A 20,202-nucleotide genomic window follows, 5' to 3' on the forward strand; every position below is an offset into this window, starting at 1 on the left:
CCGGAGAAAACCCATGCTTGCACAGGGAGAACATGCAAACTCCACACAGAGATAGCCGAGGGTGGAATTGAACACTGGTCTGCGCGCTAACCACTCGACCGCCGTGCCACCCTCGTTCCCGACTCTAACACTTTGTAAAGCGCCCCTGCTGCAGAGCTTTCACGGTTCATTAAAAGTGATCCATTTGAATTTCTTCTTTCTTTGCACATTGAATGCAACTTTACAAAGTGCTGAGTGAAAATAGCTTTTGCGGTCTCGCTGTGAGGACATGGCACGCAAAAGTTTGCATGCAAACTTCCGAGATGCTGAGTGACACTAAGAAACTGTCGGGAGAAGTAAATCATCTTTATGAAATTAGATCACACCAAAAAAAAAAATACATTTTGTTATAAAATAAAAGTAATACTTCCCTGTGCTTGATTGCCTTTAAAACATTCACTCATCGTCCTTTACATTCATTTTGTTCGCCTCTTCCCCGCGTTTCAGTCCAAAAGCCTTGTTGTTCTCACGGCGATGGCGGCGCAGCAGCCTCCGTCAGACCGCCCGTCCCTGCAGGCACCTCATACTTGAAGACGACGCTGAACAGCTTCCCTCCGAGACGGTCAGCCAGCCAGGAGTTCTTGATGACGGCCATTTTGAGGCTCTCGCAGCTAAGTGTGGCGTAGTAGTTGGTGTGGATGGCTCGGCCCATTCCTTCGATAATCACAAGGTCCGTGTTCCGCTCCCGTACCACCATGGCCAGAACTTTGTCCAAACGGCTGAACAAGACCCAAGACAAAGACATGTCTAGACAAGCAGGTCTTTCTAATTCTCAACAAATGACCCACCTCAGGTCCAAGCAGGGAGAACTGGATCCACTCTGAATCAAAGTCAGCCTGTCCTCCTTCAGCCCGGCCCTGAACAACAAATACAAGAAGATCAAATAATGATAATAAAAGAATGCGGATAATGATCATTAAAAAAAAATTGCTCACTGGATGACTGGATCCATGGCGGCAATTCTCTCAGTCAGAATCTGCAGTTCTCCGTTAGTGACGTCATTTAGCGCTGGACCCGAATTGCTGGCCAGGACAACCTATTACAAAGAAAAAAATACTTAAATGTAGATCTGATATCATTTGAGTTCAGTTTCATTTTTTTTTGTTTTTTTTGGGGGGGCAAATATATGAAACATTACAGTGCATTTCTTACATCAATCAAAATATAACTTTCCATTATTTACATTTGTATTCAACTATCTGATCACAAGCCCAAAAGGAGTAGGCTGAAGCAAAAGCTAATAAATGCCTACCCCCCTTTGCAAGATATAATCATGTTCATGCTACAGTCTTGTTTATTATCATTGTAATATTATTATTGTTATTATAATTATTATTATAATCTTTATCCAAAATCCAAAAACATGCTAGGTTAATTGGCGACTCCAAATTGTCCATAGGTATGAATGTGAGTGTGAATGGTTGTTTGTCTATATGTGCCCTGTGATTGGCTGGCGACCAGTCCAGGGTGTACCCCGCCTCTCGCCCGAAGATATCTGGGATAGGCTCGAGCACCCCCGCGACCCTCGTGAGGAAAAAGCGGTAGAAAATGAATGAATGAATTATAATCTTTATCATTATTACCATTATTATTATCACCATTATTATAATCAATATTAATATTACAACTTTCATCATTATAGTTGTAACAAGATTTATTTTTATTAATTATTTTATTTTACACACTTCATTGCTTCTTGTAGAGTGCTGTATCATCATCACATAAGATATGAATACATTTTACCTTGTTGTAAGATGTTGAATAAAACATGTATTTATTTAGTAGTAAGTATGCCATCGCTCATATTGACTAATTGCATTGGGACACCTACAGGAATTAACCATGAGAGAAAAGACTTTCTACACTATAGTGTATATTGTATCTGTGGGAGGTCACTTCCACACCAAAGCCACCCAAGAATGCCTCTAAGGACCTTGCTTTGTCAAGCGGGAACAGAAAAAAAGCCAAACATATACAATTCTCCAGAAGACAAGACTAAATAAGTGCGTTGTGTCCCAATACTTCTGTTCATGTAGTGGTCATAAAGCTGTTGTTCACCTTACCTCCGTTCCCCGAGAGAGAAGCTCCCTGACAAAAGGCATCACTCCTAGAATGATGTCTACTCCACTATTATCTACGAAAAACAAGGCACACTTGTGAGGACGCCCCTGAAAGACACGAGCAAGATGGATTGTGTTCAGGCAGTTCATGCTCAGCGGCAATAAAAACAAATAAATAAAAAACATATACAGTGGAACCTCAGTTTGTGTATATGATCCGGTTACTGTACAATATGGCGAACTTCTTGTTGTGTTACTAATACACGAATGAATGTAACTACGTTCTTATCACAAAGCATCCAGACAAGTCAGCTGCATCGCTAATTTATGATGTGCTGTCATGAACACTATTAATCTCAATTTCTCACAATATTTTGCGACTTTCTTTGGCTCCATTTTGGGTTATATGGCAGCCATAAAGAAAAGCAGAGATTTGATCTGAGAAACACTACTGAATTTAAGCGATACCTCGTGGTGAAACACCAAGGCGGTGTCTGTGTTGATATTGTTGCCAAATTGTATCTTTGTAAATAATAATAATAATAATACATTTTATTTGTATAGCATTTTTCAGAGTACTCAAAGACACTTTACAGTAGAGAAAAAGAAATAAAAATAGAGTTGAGTAAAAACAGTAAAAGATGGATTAAAATACAATATCCAAACATTCATTCAGAAAAGACTCAATAAAAGTAAAATAAACCAAAATCTCCATAAACATGTGTTTTGTATTAACATTTTTGACTTTCTGGAACAGATTAATGGGAGTTATATTATTTATTTCTTTTTTTTTTTATGTATACATTTATTCAGATAAGAGTACATTCCGAGACCGAGAGTTCAATTCCACCCTCGGCCATCTCTGTGTGGAGTTTGCATGTTCTCCGGTTTCCTCCTACATTCCAAAAACATGCTAGGTTAATTAGCGACTCCAAATTGTCCATAGGTATGAATGTGAGTGTGAATGGTTGTTTGTCTATATGTGCCCTGTGATTGGCTGGCCACCAGTCCAGGGTGTAGAGGACAGCTGGGATAGGCTCCAGCACCCCCGTGACCCTCGTGAGGATAAGCGGTAGAAAATGAATGAATGAATGAATGAATGAGTACATTCCGGTTCAGGTCAGACATATTCATGATGCTAACCAAGGTTCCACTGTTTGACATGACAACAACAACCAACCTTAAGTCTGTGGAACCACTGGTCATACGAATCCACAAGCCAGGGTCTTTCTGAAAGTAGAAAGAAATAAAAGTTTGGTGTTTTTCCAGGTGCATTTGTGTAATACATTACTTGATGAATATGCACGGAGATACCTTCCAGTTGCCTCTTGGCTTCCTCAAAGCCAAACTCTGGGTCTGATTCCAGGACGCTGCATATGAGAAGGCTACATAAAAGCATGCTGCATTGTTACAAGCTGACAGAAACTTAAAGAGCCAAGTCTACTGACTCAGACACGGCCTTGGCTCCCCAGTCGAAGACATTCCCAGCCAGGACGCCCCTGACCAGCGCAAACTGTCGCTCCTCCCAGCTGAGTGCCTCCAGAGTCCGCACGGCCTTCTGGTAGAACTTGAGAGCTACATCGTTCTCCCTCTGCTTAATCTGAAAACAAATCCAAGTGAGGGAAGGGTGTCACGTGTGTACAAACATCATATTGAATGAAGTGTGATGGAACAACAACATGTGATAGGATGACCATGAAAAAAACAGTTGTGTTGAACACATGGCGCTCAGACCTTTGAGTAGGGATCAGGAAAGTTGAACTCGTTTAAACAGTGTTCCCTCGTGTCTAACAGACTTCTGACAGTGAGGGATCCGTAAGCACTGGGTGAGAAGAGAAGCACGCTATGTTAGCCAGAGAGAAAACACACACACAAACCGGTATAGATTCTTCCCGTGATAAAAAAAACGACTTAGACCGGTTTAAATGATAAGCATCAACAAGCCGAGTTGATGACTTCGCTCCACGGTTGATATACAAGATGACTGACGTAACGTGTGTGGAACCGCTCAGTCGTTGCAACAAATCATAACAAACACTGAACAATCCCCTCCCGACTGAGACGGGTTGAATTGGAGATAAAACCCGGCAAAAGCTGGCTGCCTAGCTTCCATTCTCACAAGAATAAAACAAGCACGTTTATTTTTGAACGTAGCTCGTCTTCGCCGTGTACATACATTCAATACAACACAGTCCTCGTCACCGTCCTTCAAAATAAGAGCATAGTTTGCCCCATGTCTGCGTAAACATATCTTCCATATGCAAAGATAAAAATATCTTCCATATGCAATTGGAATTGCATGGGTGACTACATCTTCCTTAATCACAAGCACAGGAATTACAGTTTCTTGAAGATTTACTAGCAATTTTTGAAGATGCTGACATCCCATTAGAAAGGTTAGCCAGTTTGTTACCAATAAATACATGTGCTTCACAATTTGAGACAAGCGTGTATGTGGCTTAAGGTTTGTAGCTTTTTAAAGCTGCTGAATTTAAATTTTAAATGTTTTATATCATCATATTGAGATACATCTAAAATACCATGATACATGCTAAGGTCCATATCGCCCAACCCCAATACATATAAATTTTAAATATATATTTAAATATATTGTATACATTGTATGCCTGAGAAGCGTTAAGCGTTGTTGCTACCTAGTATAAAAAAAGCATGGAGGCATTTTAAAGTAGTAATGAAGTAGAGCTACCGCAGACCATGCAGAAAAACAGTAAACATTCAAATGATGTATGCATGAGTACTTACAAGGGCTGGTGGCGCAGGGTCTGAAGCTTATGTCTGTACTTTTGACGGAACTTCTCGGCTCGCTCCACCGACTCGGGCATGTCGGGTTGACTTGCTACTGCCCTCTTCACCACCTGCTCGGGACAACAGGAACACTCAGTTGATGGAACATCACACGAATATGGTTTGCTGTGTGACTGTAGCACCGAGAAGCCAAAAACTTATACGTGATAAACTTTGATCGGCTACAACCTTTGGTATACATTTACATTTATATATCTACATTACTAAAATAACTATAAAAGCAATCTTCACTCGCTAAATGTACTGCAAAAAAGGTCAGTCAGGATAATTCATAATGCCGCCTACAGAGAACATACTAACTCCTTATTTCTAAAATCACAAATACTTCAACTTGCTGATATAGTTCAACTTCAAACAGCTAAAATAACACATAAGGCTAAAAATAACCAATGAGCTAAAAATATCATCCAATACTTCTCTACAAGAGAGGAGAAATATGATCTCAGGGAAGAACTACATGTGAACCACTTATATGCTAGGACTACGTTAAAAAGCCATAGCATTTCAGTATGTGGAATCAAACTATGGAATGGATTGAGTAAGGAACTCAAACAATGCACAACGATGAGCCAATTCAAGAAACAATACAAGCAGTTGAGATGTGCAGTTCAGATGTGCTATATATATCACTATATTGACAGTTACTATGGTACCCATTATGTCATTGTATGGTCATATCACCTCCTACTTCGGTATGAGGTACATTAATTTAAAAAAAAAAAACTACAGCGCCTACAGAGAACATACTAACTCCTTATTTCTAAAATCACAAATACTTCAACTTGCTTTATATAGTTCATCTTCAAACAGCTAAAATAATGCATAAGGCTAAGGTGACAAAAATAGGGTAACAAAATAAGGTGACAAAAATAAAAACAAACTGTATTATGGAAAGCAGGAAGTGAACAAATGTAACAGTTACTGATTGTATAAGTTCCAGATGGTGGGGTAGGATTTAATAAGCTTTGCTTCTTCCTACTCCTTTTGGACATGTGGAACTGTGAACTGATTATGTGATGCATTCAATTGTAATCTGATGCATGTTCAAATGAAATAAAACCATTACCATTACATTTTTAATATCTGTCAAATAATGAATTGTTGATCAGTGGTCATTTTACAAAGCAGGTTTCGGACTCAAAGAGCATGAAGTGTGCAGTCTCACCCCGTCTAGCGCCTCCTCAAAGCAGTCGAGCCAATATTCGCGGGCGAGGGCGTCTTCTGTGAGGTCCACCGTGTCAGGGATGTAAGACGAGGGATCCTGTAGTAAAGATAGATTCACCAGCTGCCTCTCTAGTCGGTCCATCTCCAGCATGTCAAACTGGAACACAACGCAGAGGGGGGGGGGCAGATGCTTAAGCACTCTTGTCAATGTAACTTACAATTGATAATCGTTAGTTTACATTAGTGCTGTTTAGTGCTATGGTTACACAAAACAATTCAATACATTCATTCATTCATTTTCTTCCGCTTTTCCTCACGAGGGTCGCGGGGGTGCTGGAGCCTATCCCAGCTGTCTTCGGGCGAGAGGCGGGGTACACCCTGGACTGGTCGCCAGCCAATCACAGGGCACATATAGACAAACAACCATTCATACTCACATTCATACCTATGGACAATTTGGAGTCGCTAATTAACCTAGCATGTTTTTGGAATGTGGGAGGAAACCGGAGTAACCGGAGAAAACCCACGCATGCACGGGGAGAACATGCAAACTCCACACAGAGATGGCCGAGGGTGGAATTGAACCCTGGTCTCCTAGCTGTGAGGTCTGTGCGCTAACCACTCGTCAATCTATAGCTTCCCAGTATTACATACAGTGGCTGTTAGTCATAACTCTCACTGGTCTACTCAGTAATACTGTATTTGGCATTGGCATACAGTGTTCTCAAAACAAGGCATAAGGAGGTGAGTCAGAAGTGTAAACAAGTGAAGCGTGGGTGAAGGTACTTACGGCAAACTGAAGGTTAGCGAGACAGAAGAATGTTCAGGGAGGAAATGAAAAGAAAATCAGAATGGCGGCAATGAGAACAGATGGGACTTTTACGGTAACGTCAATCAAAGCAGCCACAGAAGGACTAAAAAGCAAATGTGATGTATATATAATAAGAGGGGAGAAGATACAACCTGATGAGCAGCTAACACAAGGTTGGTGTTCGACACGTGTTGGTAGGCTCACCGTTCCGCTACGCGCACGTTGCATGGGATTCATATCGGGGGATATACTCATCAGGCCTGAGCTTCCTGCGTAATTCTCTCCCCAGCTGTACTGGTTTGGATCTGGACATAAAAAATATTACATGATTAATACTGTTATTGATAATTCACACAGCACAGTACAAATGTCATGTATTACTGTCTTCTTCTGCTCCTTTGAGAAACGCTCCGATGGCGCCCAGATAGCCTTCGTGTCTCAAAAACAAGGCCTGAACTTCCCCCTGCATAAAGTACAACATATCATATAGTAATACACAGACTTGATTGTTTCAAGACAGCAGAAGAAGAGGTGTTGCCTTGGTGAAGAAGTTGATGCTGTAGGTGATGGTGTGCATGGTGACAGGATGTCCTCTGATGAAGAAACCGCCAAAGTAAACTCGCGACAGGTTGTGGAGTTTGGCGTACAGGCAGGCCAGCTGCCCGATGTCGTTGCTGATCATGTGGAGTAAACTCTTGGCCATGTCTTCTTTGGAGAACTCTGAAATGCCACATCATAAGAAGGTTTTATATGCTCTAAATATGAAAATACTCATATACACAATTTATAAATGGAAAAGGAATCCGACATCACATAAACTCACAATCACAATGAAAGACAGGTCTGGAACCAACTAACTAGTACTTGTAGTTCTTGGTTTGGATAGTGGAAATGTGTAAGTAGCAAAGTGAGCTGAGGGGAGCTGTGTAGGTAATGAGCAGTAGAAAGGGTGTTTTTTTTTAGCAAACAACCATGTTTCACCTTTGTCAGCAGTGGCAGACTTTCCAAAGCTGCTTGCAATCAGATCCCCGGTGAGACCCAAAGATCCATAGGATCCTCCGTAAATGTCTTTGACAAGCATGTCAACACTGGTGTGCTGCCCCTTGGAGGCCAACTGCAGAAGCTCGTCAAATCTCTGCAAAAAAAAAAATCAAGTCCATGAAGATGAAATAAACGTATTATTGACGTTTATTATCACACAATAATGATATCCATCTTTTTACCATCCTGTTGCCAGCATGTAAATCCCTTTGAGATGTTTTTGTGAGTAAGGGCTATAGAAATAAACTTGACTTGACTTTTAAGGACTTAATTGGCGACTCCAAATTGTCTATAGGTATGAATGTGAGTGCGAATGGTTGTTTGTAATCAAGGCAACCAATTGTCTTCTACAATGTAGACCCTTCGTTATTTATTGTTTAATCTTGTAATTCTTTGATTTATTCTTGATTTATTTATTCAAATTTCTATATTTTGTACTGTCATACTGTCTTGCACTGAAAATGGAGCTGCTGCAATTTCATTCTAATATATGTAAAATGACAATAAAGGGCATTCTGATTCTGATTCTATTATGTTTATTCTATATGATTGGTTGGCAACCTTTCCAGGGTGTACCCCGCCTCAGTCAGCTGGGATAGGCTCTGGCATATCCCTGTGACCCTAATGAGTATAAGCGGCATAGAAAATTGATGGATGGATGCATGGATGGATGGACTTTTAAGGTCATTTATGGTCCAATACCTTCGTTTTGGTGAGCAAAGCCCCAAGGCCCCAGAATGTCCCTCCGCCAATTGAGCTTCCTCCAATACGCTCAAATTTGTCCTCTGATTCCACCTGCTCGGAGAATTACAGTCAGGCAAGATGTTCCTTGAGTAGGTAAATACATGTATGCAACACTTTTAATTGTAAAAATCTGCCGTTGTTTCGTTCTACGACCAATCACTATGGTCTATTCTCCAGTCCATTACCTTGACGATGGACACCCCAGAGCCGATGTTGACGAGCAGGTAAGGAAAGATGTCCGGGTGAGTCGTCTGAAAGCGGAACTCGGAATCGGCGTGTTTGGCGTAGACGAAGGCCTCATGAGGAATGTTCCTCAGCACAAAGTTACAGCCCTTGATGAGGCACGTCATCTCATCCTCCTTGTCCACTCTGACATCAAACACAAAGAGTTCGGCTAGTCATGGTTAAGAAGTACAGGAGTGTGAAACATATACAATTTCATGATTTTTTTTTTCAAATTAAAAATATAAATATTGATCTTACTATTTGTGTGGAGATGACCATGTACCTAAAAATTGAACTTACTGTGTTGTAAGTTTATACAGGTGCACTATAATTATCAGCCCAATAATAATTATTATTAATAATTATTATTAATTATTATTTCTCCAAATGCTCTGCAAACATTCCCAGATGAGGCTTCAACACATCAAACCTGATCAGTTCCCTTAAACGCCAGCATCGCGGTGACACCCGGGGCCGGGGGCTTGTTCCTATCACCGCTGCATTTTAAAAGTGCAAAAAAGTTGGCCAGAGACAACCCAAGGCTTAAAGCGAACTGGAAAAGATGGCGCTGGACGACCAACCCTTTACCATCGTAGAAGATATTGGATTTGTTGGCCAATAAACCCCTTGGATCCACGGTTTGTACTCCTGAGCTGACGTTTTGTGTTTTGTTAATAGTAGTGATGTCATGATATTTGGTGAGAAATCTATAACTACAGTTTGTCAAATATTTGTTATTTTCAATTAAATAAATTAAATAAATAAATAATAATATAATTAATAATATAATAATATTAAATATATAATTTAAATAATAAATTAAATAAATTTAAAAAATATTTTGTTGTGTTGAAAAGCAGGTTCAGTATCGGCTTGAAAATAATAAAAATCGCACACGGCTAAAATGATCAAAGTGACAAAGTAAGCTGGGTGGTCTCCCCCACTGTCATATATGATAATCCTTCCTGTGCGAGCCTGTCACATGTCATCTTGTCACTTGTATGACAATTAGGAATGTTAGGAATGTTGAAAACAGCACGCACCTGAGTCCCAGTTTCCTTTCCAGGAGTTCTTTGAACTTATGTGCCCCACCACCTGTGGCCTTAATAACTTTGGTTTCCGTATTGACCAGGTGGTCTTTGATGAAGTCCAAGCACGTTTCAATGTACGCATTCTCAAACTTGATGAAGTGCAGGCGCGCGGTCACTTCCTCTTGCACAGATATCTCATAGAGTTTGTCACTGGCTGCCTCCTGAAAAAAAAAACACACAAAAAAACATGAGCTGGTGTGTTCAATACATACTTAAATATACATTTGCATGCATTGCAACAGCCCGTTATGCACCTTGGACTTTAAATCATGTTGTCATTGGAAGTGTATTATTGCTGCAAGAATGTGATGTAATCCATTTTATTAGGTACATATGTACAAACTGCTCATTCACTTCAATCATTAATAGCAGAAACCCAATGCAATTGGGAATGTCAATACTTACAACATGGCTCAATCTGTGCTGGGAATGTTCACAGCAGCTTATAAAGCCAGTAGATAAAGCAAATAATGATAGATAAACATAAATTACCTTCGCAGAGTGGTCGAAGGATCGAACTTTGGCCACTTTGTGCTGTACAGTGGAATAATAGGCCAGCTTTGTCAGAGATCCTCCTGTAGAAGTAAACAGTGGTGTGTCATTTAGTTGAATAAATGCATAATGAAGAAAGGAATACTATATCATTCAAAATTGATAGCTAAATCAGCCAACCTCCATTTATGAGGACATTTATGAAAAGACACCGTCAGTTAAGATGAAACGACTCTACTGTCAGACAAGCTGCTTGTTGACTTTCACTTGTGCTCTGGTGTTTTCTCACCATAACCAGTGCCGCTTAAACGCAAAGATTGTCTATTTTTCAGCCGAATGGCGGTAGAGTGAAAGTAAACATGCACATGTACAGTTACCTATGTCAATGGCGAACCGCTTTGCGTTCTCCAGATTGCGGAATATTTCGTCTGGAGGGAGAGTGATGCTTTTATCCATCGTATGACGACTCGCCTTGCTGCTGTCAACTTGGCTACATTCCGCCATAGTCTATGACGTCATGACGTTGAACGCGTGTGCGTGGGGCCGCCGACCAATCAGCGTAGACGCAACGGTTTGGTGGGCGGGGTGTCACAAAAGCTGCTTGCTCACGTGCTATTCCTGTATTGGCAATTGTTAAGTTTACAAATACAAATAAATGTCTGATTGTATATTATGAAATATTTGACTGCTTTGTACTTTATACAAGTCTTTAATTTATTATTTAATAACGATTTTTAGTCATTTGTTAAAGTAAAACATTTTATTATATACAAAATACTGGACAGAATAGCCCTGTTGCATGTGTGTGGTGCATGTGACCACTAGAGGGTAGTAGTGTTCATTACACTATTACAAGCACAGACGAATATATTATAATAATACTAATATAAATAATAAATACTAATATATTTCTACTAAAGTTGTGGAAAAAATTGTCTTGGTAAATAAAAATGACAATGCGCATTTTAAGATTCTGTTCAGGGCCATTTTTTTATTCAAACAGAATAAATTAGCCATTATACATCCCTTTTCCAGCCACTGGTGGTGATGACACATCACAACAAATATTTGTAATTCAAGACATTATACTCAAAATGAGTGTAAACGGCAGAACATTTTGAGCATCTTTACAAAAGACAGAAATAGCTTTTAAAACAAGCTGAACAATTTTAGAACTCTATTGGAGAGAACACAGTGAGCACAGGTTATAGTAAAATCCAATATGGATCATACTTCTTTTACAACATCGTAAAAATAAAAAAAATAAAAAAAATAAAAAAAGCACAGTATCATTCAGTAGTGCTCCTTGCTTTCCTATAAAGAAAATAGACGATGCTTTCATAGTGAAAGAATTAAAAACACTCCAAAAGAATAATTATAGAATCATAACATCTGACCAGCATGGTCATTTCAGTCTGTCCATGTCTACCATGGCCTCCAGAGGGCGCTGTGGGCCCAGCTCTCCTGCTTGCTGATGCTGCTGTGTAATGGAGAGCTCAGAGGAGAGAAGTCCTCCTCTCCCAGCTTCTCCTCACAGGAAGACTGACTCTTCTGGAAACGCTTTAGCAATCTTCCTCTCTGCTGTTGTAGCTGTGTGAGAAAGCAAACGGTCATCTCCAAGATGTCTGCTTTCTCCAGCTTGGAGTCCTGCTGCTGCTGCTGAGTGAGGAACTCTGGAGGCAAGAGACACTTGAGCTGCTCGATGCTGCTGTTGATTCTCTCTCGGCGTAACTTCTCCACCAGAGGCTTTCTGAGCTGCAGAAGAAGAAGAATACACTGATTAAGACACTTCTTGTGGAGTTGGTGAGAAGAAGATGAGGTGATGAGGAATCTTCAACATACCTTGTGTGTGAGTGTCACATGTTGCTGAGAGTTTGTAGAGATTGTAGGTGCCATGGCTGGATGTGTGTGCTGTCCACAATGTGATCTCTACTGGCTTCATGCCTCCTATTTATAGTCCTACATCTCCATATGAATGTGTGCCTCTGGCTCTGGCTGCACTTTCTCACAGTGGCAGCCAATCAGAGAGCTGGATGACACAAAACACCATGCGGCATGCTTCATGCTCTTATTGCCTGCTTGGGGGGGACAATAGTTGCATCTCAGGGGAGCAGCTGGACCACTGGGTGGGTGGTAGTGGGGGGCTAGGGGCTCACAGAGCTCTGTGGGAAAGTGGTGACCCTGCTACCTGATCAGTGACTTTGACCCAAAACACTACTGTACTAGAATAACACAATAACAATATATTCCTTGAATATGAAATCACACATAAAGTTTGATTCAATCACATAATTCATTCATTCATTCATTCATTTTCTAACTAGAAAATCTACTGGTGGCCAGCCAATCACAGGGCACATATAGACAAACAACCATTCACACTCACATTCATACCTATGGACAATTTGGAGTCGCTAATTAACCTAGCATGTTTTTGGAATGTGGGAGGAAACCGGAGTACCCAGAGAAAACCCACAAATGCACGGAGAGAACATGCAAATTCCACACAGAGATGCCCGAGGGTGGGATTGAACTCCGGTCTTCTAGCTATGAGGTCTGTGCGCTAACCACTCGATCACCGTGCAGCCACACATTATTTAGTTTGACTTATTTTATTATGCTAGATGCCATTCCTGACACAACTCACCAATTTCACAAGGTGTTGGACCAGCCTGGGGGCCTGGCTGGGAATCAAACCCGTGCCTTTTGCACAAAAGGCCATTACACTAAAGAGACATTATATTAAAGAGACAGCACAATAGTATCAGCTATAAAAGTGCAAGAATAATTGTTACATGAATACCTCAGGATTGAGAAATATTCCATTTGATACATCCATCATTGTACTATACTATACTATACTATACTATACTATACTATACTATACTATACTATACTATACTATACTATACTATACTATACTATACTATACTATACTATACTATACTATACTATACTATACTATACTATACTATACTATACTATACTATACTATACTATACTATACTATACTATACTATACTATACTATACTACAATATATCTGGTAGTATAGTTAAAGAGTATTCAGACACATGAAGGACCAAGGAATAAGTAGACATCAGGAGGACACGTGTTAACACGAGACATGGCACCAGACTGGGAACAAGAGTGCCAACAAAACAACAGCCTCCCTGTGAAGTGTGCCAAATCTCCTTGGGGAGGGAGGGGGTCGGGTGGAGGGTGGAGGGTCGAGCGGTGCAGGAGGATGTTAATCACACTCCACTGTGACTCTGCGCTCACGGCTTTCCCACAGTCCTTACATTATTGAGCCGGCGCCCGCTCAATAGACATGTGCCTCGTTAAATGCTAATTCGTCCCTCGTTCAAGGGACCCCCCCTCCCTGTGTTGCCTGAGGCTTGTGTGTGGATGCACAGAGGAGAGAGACAAATGTGGTCAAATAGTTAGACTGGATGCATGGTGACGTACTGTAATGTCATACAATACAAGATGTTTTTAGGGTGGATTTGCTGGGTAACTTTTGGTTTTGGAAACAGCAATAAACCTGCTAATGTTGACCTGCTAAGGATGCACCCCCAAAGGCTCTGATTGGTTCAATCCAAGTCTATTCATCTTTTCATTCAGCATTTCTACCATATTAAAGATAAAGATACATTTGTGTTTCTATATGATGTATAAAAACTAAAATTTGCTTTTAGAATGAACTTGAAAAGTAGTCATTTTGGAGGGAACCTGCTTCTAATATAAGATTATGATAAGATAATATAATATCTTTCTATATTAATATTATTAAATGTATGCAATAATAGTGATTTAATTATTATTTAATAATAATAATAATATAATAGTGGCAATGATAATAATATTATATATGTAATAAATTAAATTAATAAATAATAAATAAATAAATAATAATTCAGTAATTATTATTGAATTATGAATTATAATTATTATTAAATAAATATTCATTCAACAATTATTATTAAATAAATTTAATATATTCATATATATTATATGTTATATATTATTCAATATTATATATAATAATATATAATAACTATATATTTTATAATAACAATAATAATAGTAGTAGTAGTGGTGGTAATAATAATAATAATAACATTATATATATAATATATATTATTCAATATTATATATAATAATATATAATAATTATATATATATATAATAACAATGATAGTAATAATAATAATAATAATATTATTATTATATAATATATAATATTTTTGACTATACTTAAAAACTATTATTATTATTATATCATATATTCATTCATTCATTTTCTACCGCTTTTTCCTCACGAGGGTCGCGGGGGTGCTGGAGCCTATCCCAGCTGTCTTTGGGCGAGAGGCGGGGTACACCCTGGACTGGTGGCCAGCCAATCACAGGGTTGACTATACTTAATAGCGACAATTAAATTGTGTCAATTAATTAATGAAACATCATTAGCAGCCTTATAGACAATCAGAGTACTGTTTCCCTCTCCGCAATTTGTAAGAATAACAGAAAAAGACAATAATGAATGTACTTCAGTCATGTAATATATAATATTATACTATAAAACAATAATTATAGCATGAAGCTAAAGTAGGTGTCAGTTGTAAATGTAGATTACAATGATCTGCTTGACACAAGCATCTAAAAAGACCCCCCCCCCCCCCCCAAACCCTCCTTCCAGCCGCCCTCCCCTTCAGACATCTCGTCTATTGTGCCTTTGGGGCTGTGAGTCGCTCTTCTCTGCTTTCCCACACTCGGTCCATTCACTGCACCTCCCCACAACAAAAGAAGTGTGTCTGCTTGCACATCACATTAATTACAGAGTCACTTTACGCTTTCTCTCCCACCATTCCTAAATGGGCATTCCTGGCTTTGTTAAAGGGCCAGCAGGAATGCAGACATGCGCGGGATTTTCAGACGTTCTCAGGATTTTTGAGACCCCTCTATCAGTGCTTGTTTATTTGTGATTGTATTTATTGCTCATTAACTAGAAGCTCTATCATCTCATTTGTAGACTTACTGTAAATATAAACATATTAATAATTCATTCATTCATTCATTTTCTACCACTTTTCCTCACAAGGGTCGCAGAGGGTGCTGGAGCCTATCCCAGCTGTCTTCAGACGAGAGAGGCGGGGTACACCCTGGACTGGTTGCCAGCCAATCACAAAGCACATATAGACAAACAACCATTCACACTCACATTCATACCTATGGACAATTTGGAGTCGCCAATTAACCTAGCATGTTTTTGGAATGTGGGAGGAAACCGGAGTACCCGGAGAAAACCCACGCATGCACGGGGGAGAAAATGCAAACTCCACACAGAGATGGCCGAGAGTGGGATTGAACTCTGGTCTCCTAGCTGTGAGGTCTGCGCGTTAACCACTCGTCCGCCGTGCAGCCAAAAGACAAACCAAAACAGCCAAAAACGTACCACTTCCACACGCAATAGGAGGAGAACTTCTTTTCACTCTATCAAGTTGGACATGCTGGAGCCTATCCCAGCTGTCTTCGAACGAGAGGCGAGGTACACCCCAGGACTGGTGGCCAGCCAATCACAGGGCACATATAGACAAACAACCATTCACACTCACATTCATACCTATGGACAATTTGGAGTCGCCGATTAACCTAGCATGTTTTTGGAATGTGGGAGGAAACCGGAGAAAACCCACGCATACACGGGGAGAACATACAAACTCCACACAGAGATGACCGAGGGTGAAGTCGAACCCTGGTCCTCCTAGCTGTGAGGTCTGCGCGCTAACCACTCGACCGCCGTGCCGCCCCATATTAATAAATGAATAAGTCAATCAGGAGTGAGACATTTTCAAGCATGGTTGGATGATTTAGGTGCAGAAGAAGCCCACCAAACCAGTAATGAGAAGATGAGTAGAATGAACATCAAGCCAGCAGGTCCCAAGAAGAACTTCTCAAAACGTCCATGTTCTTCTAGTACAGTATCGTGCTGGGTTAAAGTCACTGGTGGCAGCATCAAGTCTGCGCCCGACAGGGTCACCACTTTCCCACATTCACACAGAGCTCTGGGAGCCCCCCCACCACCCACCCCCCAGTGGTCCAGCTGCTCCCCTGAGATGTAGCTATTGTCCCCCCCCCCCCCCCCAAACAGGCAATAAGAGCATGAAGCATGCCGCATGGTGTTTTGTGTCATCCAGCTCTCTGATTGGCTGCCACTGTGAGAAAGTGCAGCCAGAGCCAGAGGCACACATTCATATGGAGATGTAGGACTATAAATAGGAGGCATGAAGCCAGTAGAGATCACATTGTGGACAGCACACACATCCAGCCATGGCACCTACAATCTCTACAAACTCTCAGCAACATGTGACACTCACACACAAGGTATGTTGAAGATTCCTCATCTTCTTCTCACCAACTCCACAAGAAGTGTCTTCATATTCATCATTTTTCTTCTTCTGCAGCTCAGAAAGCCTCTAGTGGAGAAGTTACGGCGAGAGCGAATCAACAGCAGCATCGAGCAGCTCAGATCTCTTCTGGCTCCAGAGTTCCTCACGCAGCAGCCGGACTCCAAGCTGGAGAAAGCAGACGTTCTTGAGATGACCGTTTGTTTCTTGAGACGACTCAAGTCTTTGAACGTGTCATCCGTTCATCGGGGTTACTCCAGGTGTGCCCGTGAGGTGGCACACTTCCTGTCGGAGGAGCAGCAGGCGAGGACACATTTCAAGAAACTTCAGTTTTCCAGTGAGGAGAAACTGAGAGAGGAGGACATCTCGTCTTTGAGATCTCCAGACTACAGCAGCATCACAAAGGAGGAGACTCCGTCCCACAGTGCACCATGGAGGCCATGGTAGAACATCAGGACTTTTGAGTTGCCTTTTATAAAGGTTTACACGTTGTATTCAAATGTTACTCCGTGTAGTAAATAGAATTATTCCCAATGGGAATGTCCAATGTATATTTTATATTTTCTGCATTACATCGTTCAATGGTGTATTTGTTGTTTTTCCTCCATTCAGGAGTATTTCTTCTACATGTTGAACATGTTCTAGTTCCTTTAAGAGTGATCTGCATTCTAGCCAGATGTTTAAATGTGCTGCTTCTGTGATTGACAGCACACACACCTTCAGTGAAGGGGAAATGAATGAATGATGATGAATGTATTCCTTTCAAGCCAAGGCATTCGCATTAAAACAATCATGAAAAAACAACACATTCTTCTGCTACTTTATTGAATAATAAATAAAGTCAACAAAGCTGAATATGGGCTGCACGGTGGTCTAGTGGTTAGCGTGCAGGCCTCGCAGCCAGGAAACCAGGGTTCAATTCCACCCTCGGTGGAATTTGCATGTTCTCCCCGTGCATGCGTGGGTTTTCTCCGGGTACTCCGGTTTCCTCCCACATTCCAAAAACATGCTAGGTTAATAATGATCATTAATAATGATTTTATATAATTTTTAGGGATACTAAAAAACAGCTGTGGGCAACAAAATAGTTCAGGTGAGTAAAAAAAAAATTCTAATTTTTATCCTCACGAGGGTCGTGGGGGTGCTGGAGCCTATCCCGGCTGTCTTTGTGGTGAGAGGCGGGGTACACCCTGGACTGGTCGCCAGCCAATCACAGGGCACATATAGACAAACAACCATTCACACTCACATTCATACCTATGGACAATTTGGAGTCGCTAATTAACCTAGCATGTTTTTGGAATGTGGGAGGAAACCGGAGTACCCGGAGAAAACCCACGCATGCACGGGGAGAACATGCAAACTCCACACAGAGATGGTGGAATCGAACTTGGGTCTCCTAGCTGTGTGGCCTGCACGCTAAACACTCGATCGCCGTGCAACCTGAACATTGAAATATTCAAGAAAAAATTGGCTATTGGAAGTTGTAATATTATTTCATTTTCTATCGCTTATCGTCACGAGGGTCGCGGGGGGTGCTGGAGCCTATCCCAGCTGTCTTCGGACGAGAGAGGCGGGGCACACCCTGGACTGGCGGCCAGCCAATCACAGGGCACATATAGACAAACAACCATTCACACTCACATTCATACCTATGGACAATTTGGAGCCGCCAATTAACCTAGCATGTTTTTGGAATGTGGGAGGAAACCGGAGTACACGGAGAAAACCCACGCATGCATGGAGTGAACATGCCAAGTTGACACAGTGATGTCTGTAGGGGAATCGAACCTGGGTCTCCTACTCATCCAGTGTGAAGGATTTACATCTATATTTACTTTAATTAGTATTTTGCCATTTTACTATTAACTATTGTTAACCATCTCTGAGTAGCTTAAAAAGCACTACATAAGTCAAAAGCAGTATTATATAATGTATTGTAATACTGACATACAACATCAGGGGTCAAAGGTCAGACATAAAGACTAAAACTAAATAAAACTTGCCACAGGTTGATTTACAGTATATACTTAGTTTTATTCCGACAGTGGTCAAAATATGTTTTACTATAATCTATAATAATGACACGCAAATACATTTATGCATTTTAGACATGTATTCATTTTAAATCTGCAGTGACAAAACAAACATAAACCCACAAACATATGCATACACAGCATACACAAAATAATAGCCAAGCTCCTTTTAAAAAAATAAAAGGTATGAAGTTTTAAAATATAATACCTTGAAACAAGGCAAGGGTGTTTTTGTAAAATGTAGCCACTCAATAGCAGGAGGCTACATTTTCATTTATAGGTTCACATTGAATTAAAATAAAAATATAAGCAATCTAAAAATAAAATAGATTGCTACCAAAAAAAATAATTAATGTGGTCGCAAAGCAACGCAACCTTAAGGCATTTTTTTAAAAATAGCAGCAATGTGGTGAATCACCAGCAGCATCAGCATCCTCACATCCAAACGTCATCCATAAGGCATAGTCTCTAGAACATCACTGACGATCCATCAGTGAGCTCCACCGGAGCTGAAGACTAGCAGCACAGCGGCGTCACGTCATCCTCGACGTCGGGAAACAAGCGCAGGAGATCCCTAGCATATTTGGAGTAGCCGTGGTGGGACAGTAGGACTCGCTTTAAAGTAAGGAAGGACTTGGTCTTCTCCAGGAGGTCGCCCACAGGGAGGCCGTGCTGCAGGTGCTCCTCCACCAGAGCACGCAGCTTCTCCACGCCGTTGCTGCACTTCTTCTCCAACGTGTGGAGCTTACACCTGAAACAAGTAGAAAATGGTTAAATATCATTTTAAAAACACAATATCGGATAGTGTCGATGTACCTAATGTTGTGAAACTCACCGAAAAAGCTGCTCCTTCACGCTGTCTTGAAGACTGAGGTCCACATACAGAGACATGTTGCCTTTTTAGAGTCCAAAGTGTGCTGAGATATCTGCGTCCACTGGGAAGGCATTTATGCTCCTTGTCCGCCTCCCAAGCAGCCAATCAGCGGAGTGAATTTGGGGATGGGGAGGGGGAATATGGTGTGAATTCAGAGGGTGTCAGACGGAGCAGGTGGGCTTCTTCATGGGGTGTGCCCCCCCCCTCTACAGTTCATGAAGGTCAGTGGGAAAATGTTCCTCCTCCACGCGACACGACCCCCAGAGAACAGATGAGGCCCGTATGAGTTTGATGGACATGAGAGAAGAACGTAGTAGAAAGTCTCAGAGACATAACACCTTCTCATGACCTGAGAGTCACATGACTTTCATTCATTAGGAATGGATTTGAATG

The 20,202-nt window shown here is 40.8% G+C and overlaps 3 protein-coding genes across 5 annotated transcripts; 1 reads left to right on the plus strand and 2 right to left on the minus strand.

Moving 5' to 3' along the window:
- Positions 1-331: 331 nt before the first annotated feature.
- pank4 (pantothenate kinase 4 (inactive)) lies at positions 332-11,015 on the minus strand. Of its 3 annotated transcripts, none has more exons than XM_058054541.1 (19): positions 10,871-11,015; positions 10,494-10,576; positions 9,954-10,162; positions 8,871-9,054; positions 8,644-8,736; positions 7,882-8,035; positions 7,439-7,620; positions 7,282-7,363; positions 7,105-7,205; positions 6,091-6,246; positions 4,863-4,975; positions 3,834-3,921; positions 3,548-3,699; positions 3,414-3,469; positions 3,280-3,329; positions 2,103-2,207; positions 975-1,075; positions 828-896; positions 332-758 (listed from the first exon to the last, which is right to left on the minus strand). In XM_058054541.1, the coding sequence occupies exons 1-19, from the start codon at positions 10,995-10,997 to the stop codon at positions 506-508; spliced, it is 2,358 nt and encodes a 785-aa protein (XP_057910524.1). In that variant the 5' UTR covers positions 10,998-11,015; the 3' UTR covers positions 332-505. The 3 variants fall into 3 exon arrangements, 2 of the variants coding, with proteins under 2 accessions (XP_057910524.1, XP_057910523.1); XM_058054540.1 differs by having other exon boundaries at positions 3,414-3,484; XR_009120033.1 differs by having other exon boundaries at positions 678-758; positions 2,098-2,207; positions 3,414-3,484.
- A 766-nt stretch (positions 11,016-11,781) lies between these two features.
- LOC131105970 (transcription factor HES-5-like) lies at positions 11,782-12,543 on the minus strand. The gene is made up of 2 exons (XM_058054556.1): positions 12,336-12,543; positions 11,782-12,248 (listed from the first exon to the last, which is right to left on the minus strand). The coding sequence occupies exons 1-2, from the start codon at positions 12,387-12,389 to the stop codon at positions 11,919-11,921; spliced, it is 384 nt and encodes a 127-aa protein (XP_057910539.1). The 5' UTR covers positions 12,390-12,543; the 3' UTR covers positions 11,782-11,918.
- A 4,136-nt stretch (positions 12,544-16,679) lies between these two features.
- Positions 16,680-17,663, plus strand: LOC131105967 (transcription factor HES-5-like). The gene is made up of 2 exons (XM_058054552.1): positions 16,680-16,876; positions 16,957-17,663. Exons 1-2 carry the CDS (start codon positions 16,823-16,825, stop codon positions 17,344-17,346), a joined length of 444 nt encoding a protein of 147 aa, XP_057910535.1. The 5' UTR covers positions 16,680-16,822; the 3' UTR covers positions 17,347-17,663.
- The last annotated feature ends 2,539 nt before the right edge of the window (positions 17,664-20,202 follow it).

Source organism: Doryrhamphus excisus, chromosome 18 (genome assembly GCF_030265055.1).
Source record: "Doryrhamphus excisus isolate RoL2022-K1 chromosome 18, RoL_Dexc_1.0, whole genome shotgun sequence".
NCBI classification, from domain to species: Eukaryota; Metazoa; Chordata; class Actinopteri; order Syngnathiformes; family Syngnathidae; genus Doryrhamphus; species Doryrhamphus excisus.

What these genes read in the sequence shown, in the direction of transcription:
- pank4 (XM_058054540.1), bottom strand. Translation starts at nt 10,997, where the DNA reads ATGGCGGAATGTAGCCAAGTTGACAGCAGCAAGGCGAGTCGTCATACG. An exon ending in GCGGTTCGCCATTGACATAG is followed by an intron (nt 10,577 to 10,870) that starts GTAACTGTACAT and finishes TTACTTCTACAG; the next exon opens with GAGGATCTCTGACAAAGCTG. An exon ending in CTGGGGTGTCCATCGTCAAG is followed by an intron (nt 8,737 to 8,870) that starts GTAATGGACTGG and finishes TTCTCCGAGCAG; the next exon opens with GTGGAATCAGAGGACAAATT.
- LOC131105970 (XM_058054556.1), bottom strand. Translation starts at nt 12,389, where the DNA reads ATGGCACCTACAATCTCTACAAACTCTCAGCAACATGTGACACTCACA. An exon ending in ATGTGACACTCACACACAAG is followed by an intron (nt 12,249 to 12,335) that starts GTATGTTGAAGA and finishes CTTCTTCTGCAG; the next exon opens with CTCAGAAAGCCTCTGGTGGA.
- LOC131105967 (XM_058054552.1), top strand. Translation starts at nt 16,823, where the DNA reads ATGGCACCTACAATCTCTACAAACTCTCAGCAACATGTGACACTCACA. An exon ending in ATGTGACACTCACACACAAG is followed by an intron (nt 16,877 to 16,956) that starts GTATGTTGAAGA and finishes CTTCTTCTGCAG; the next exon opens with CTCAGAAAGCCTCTAGTGGA.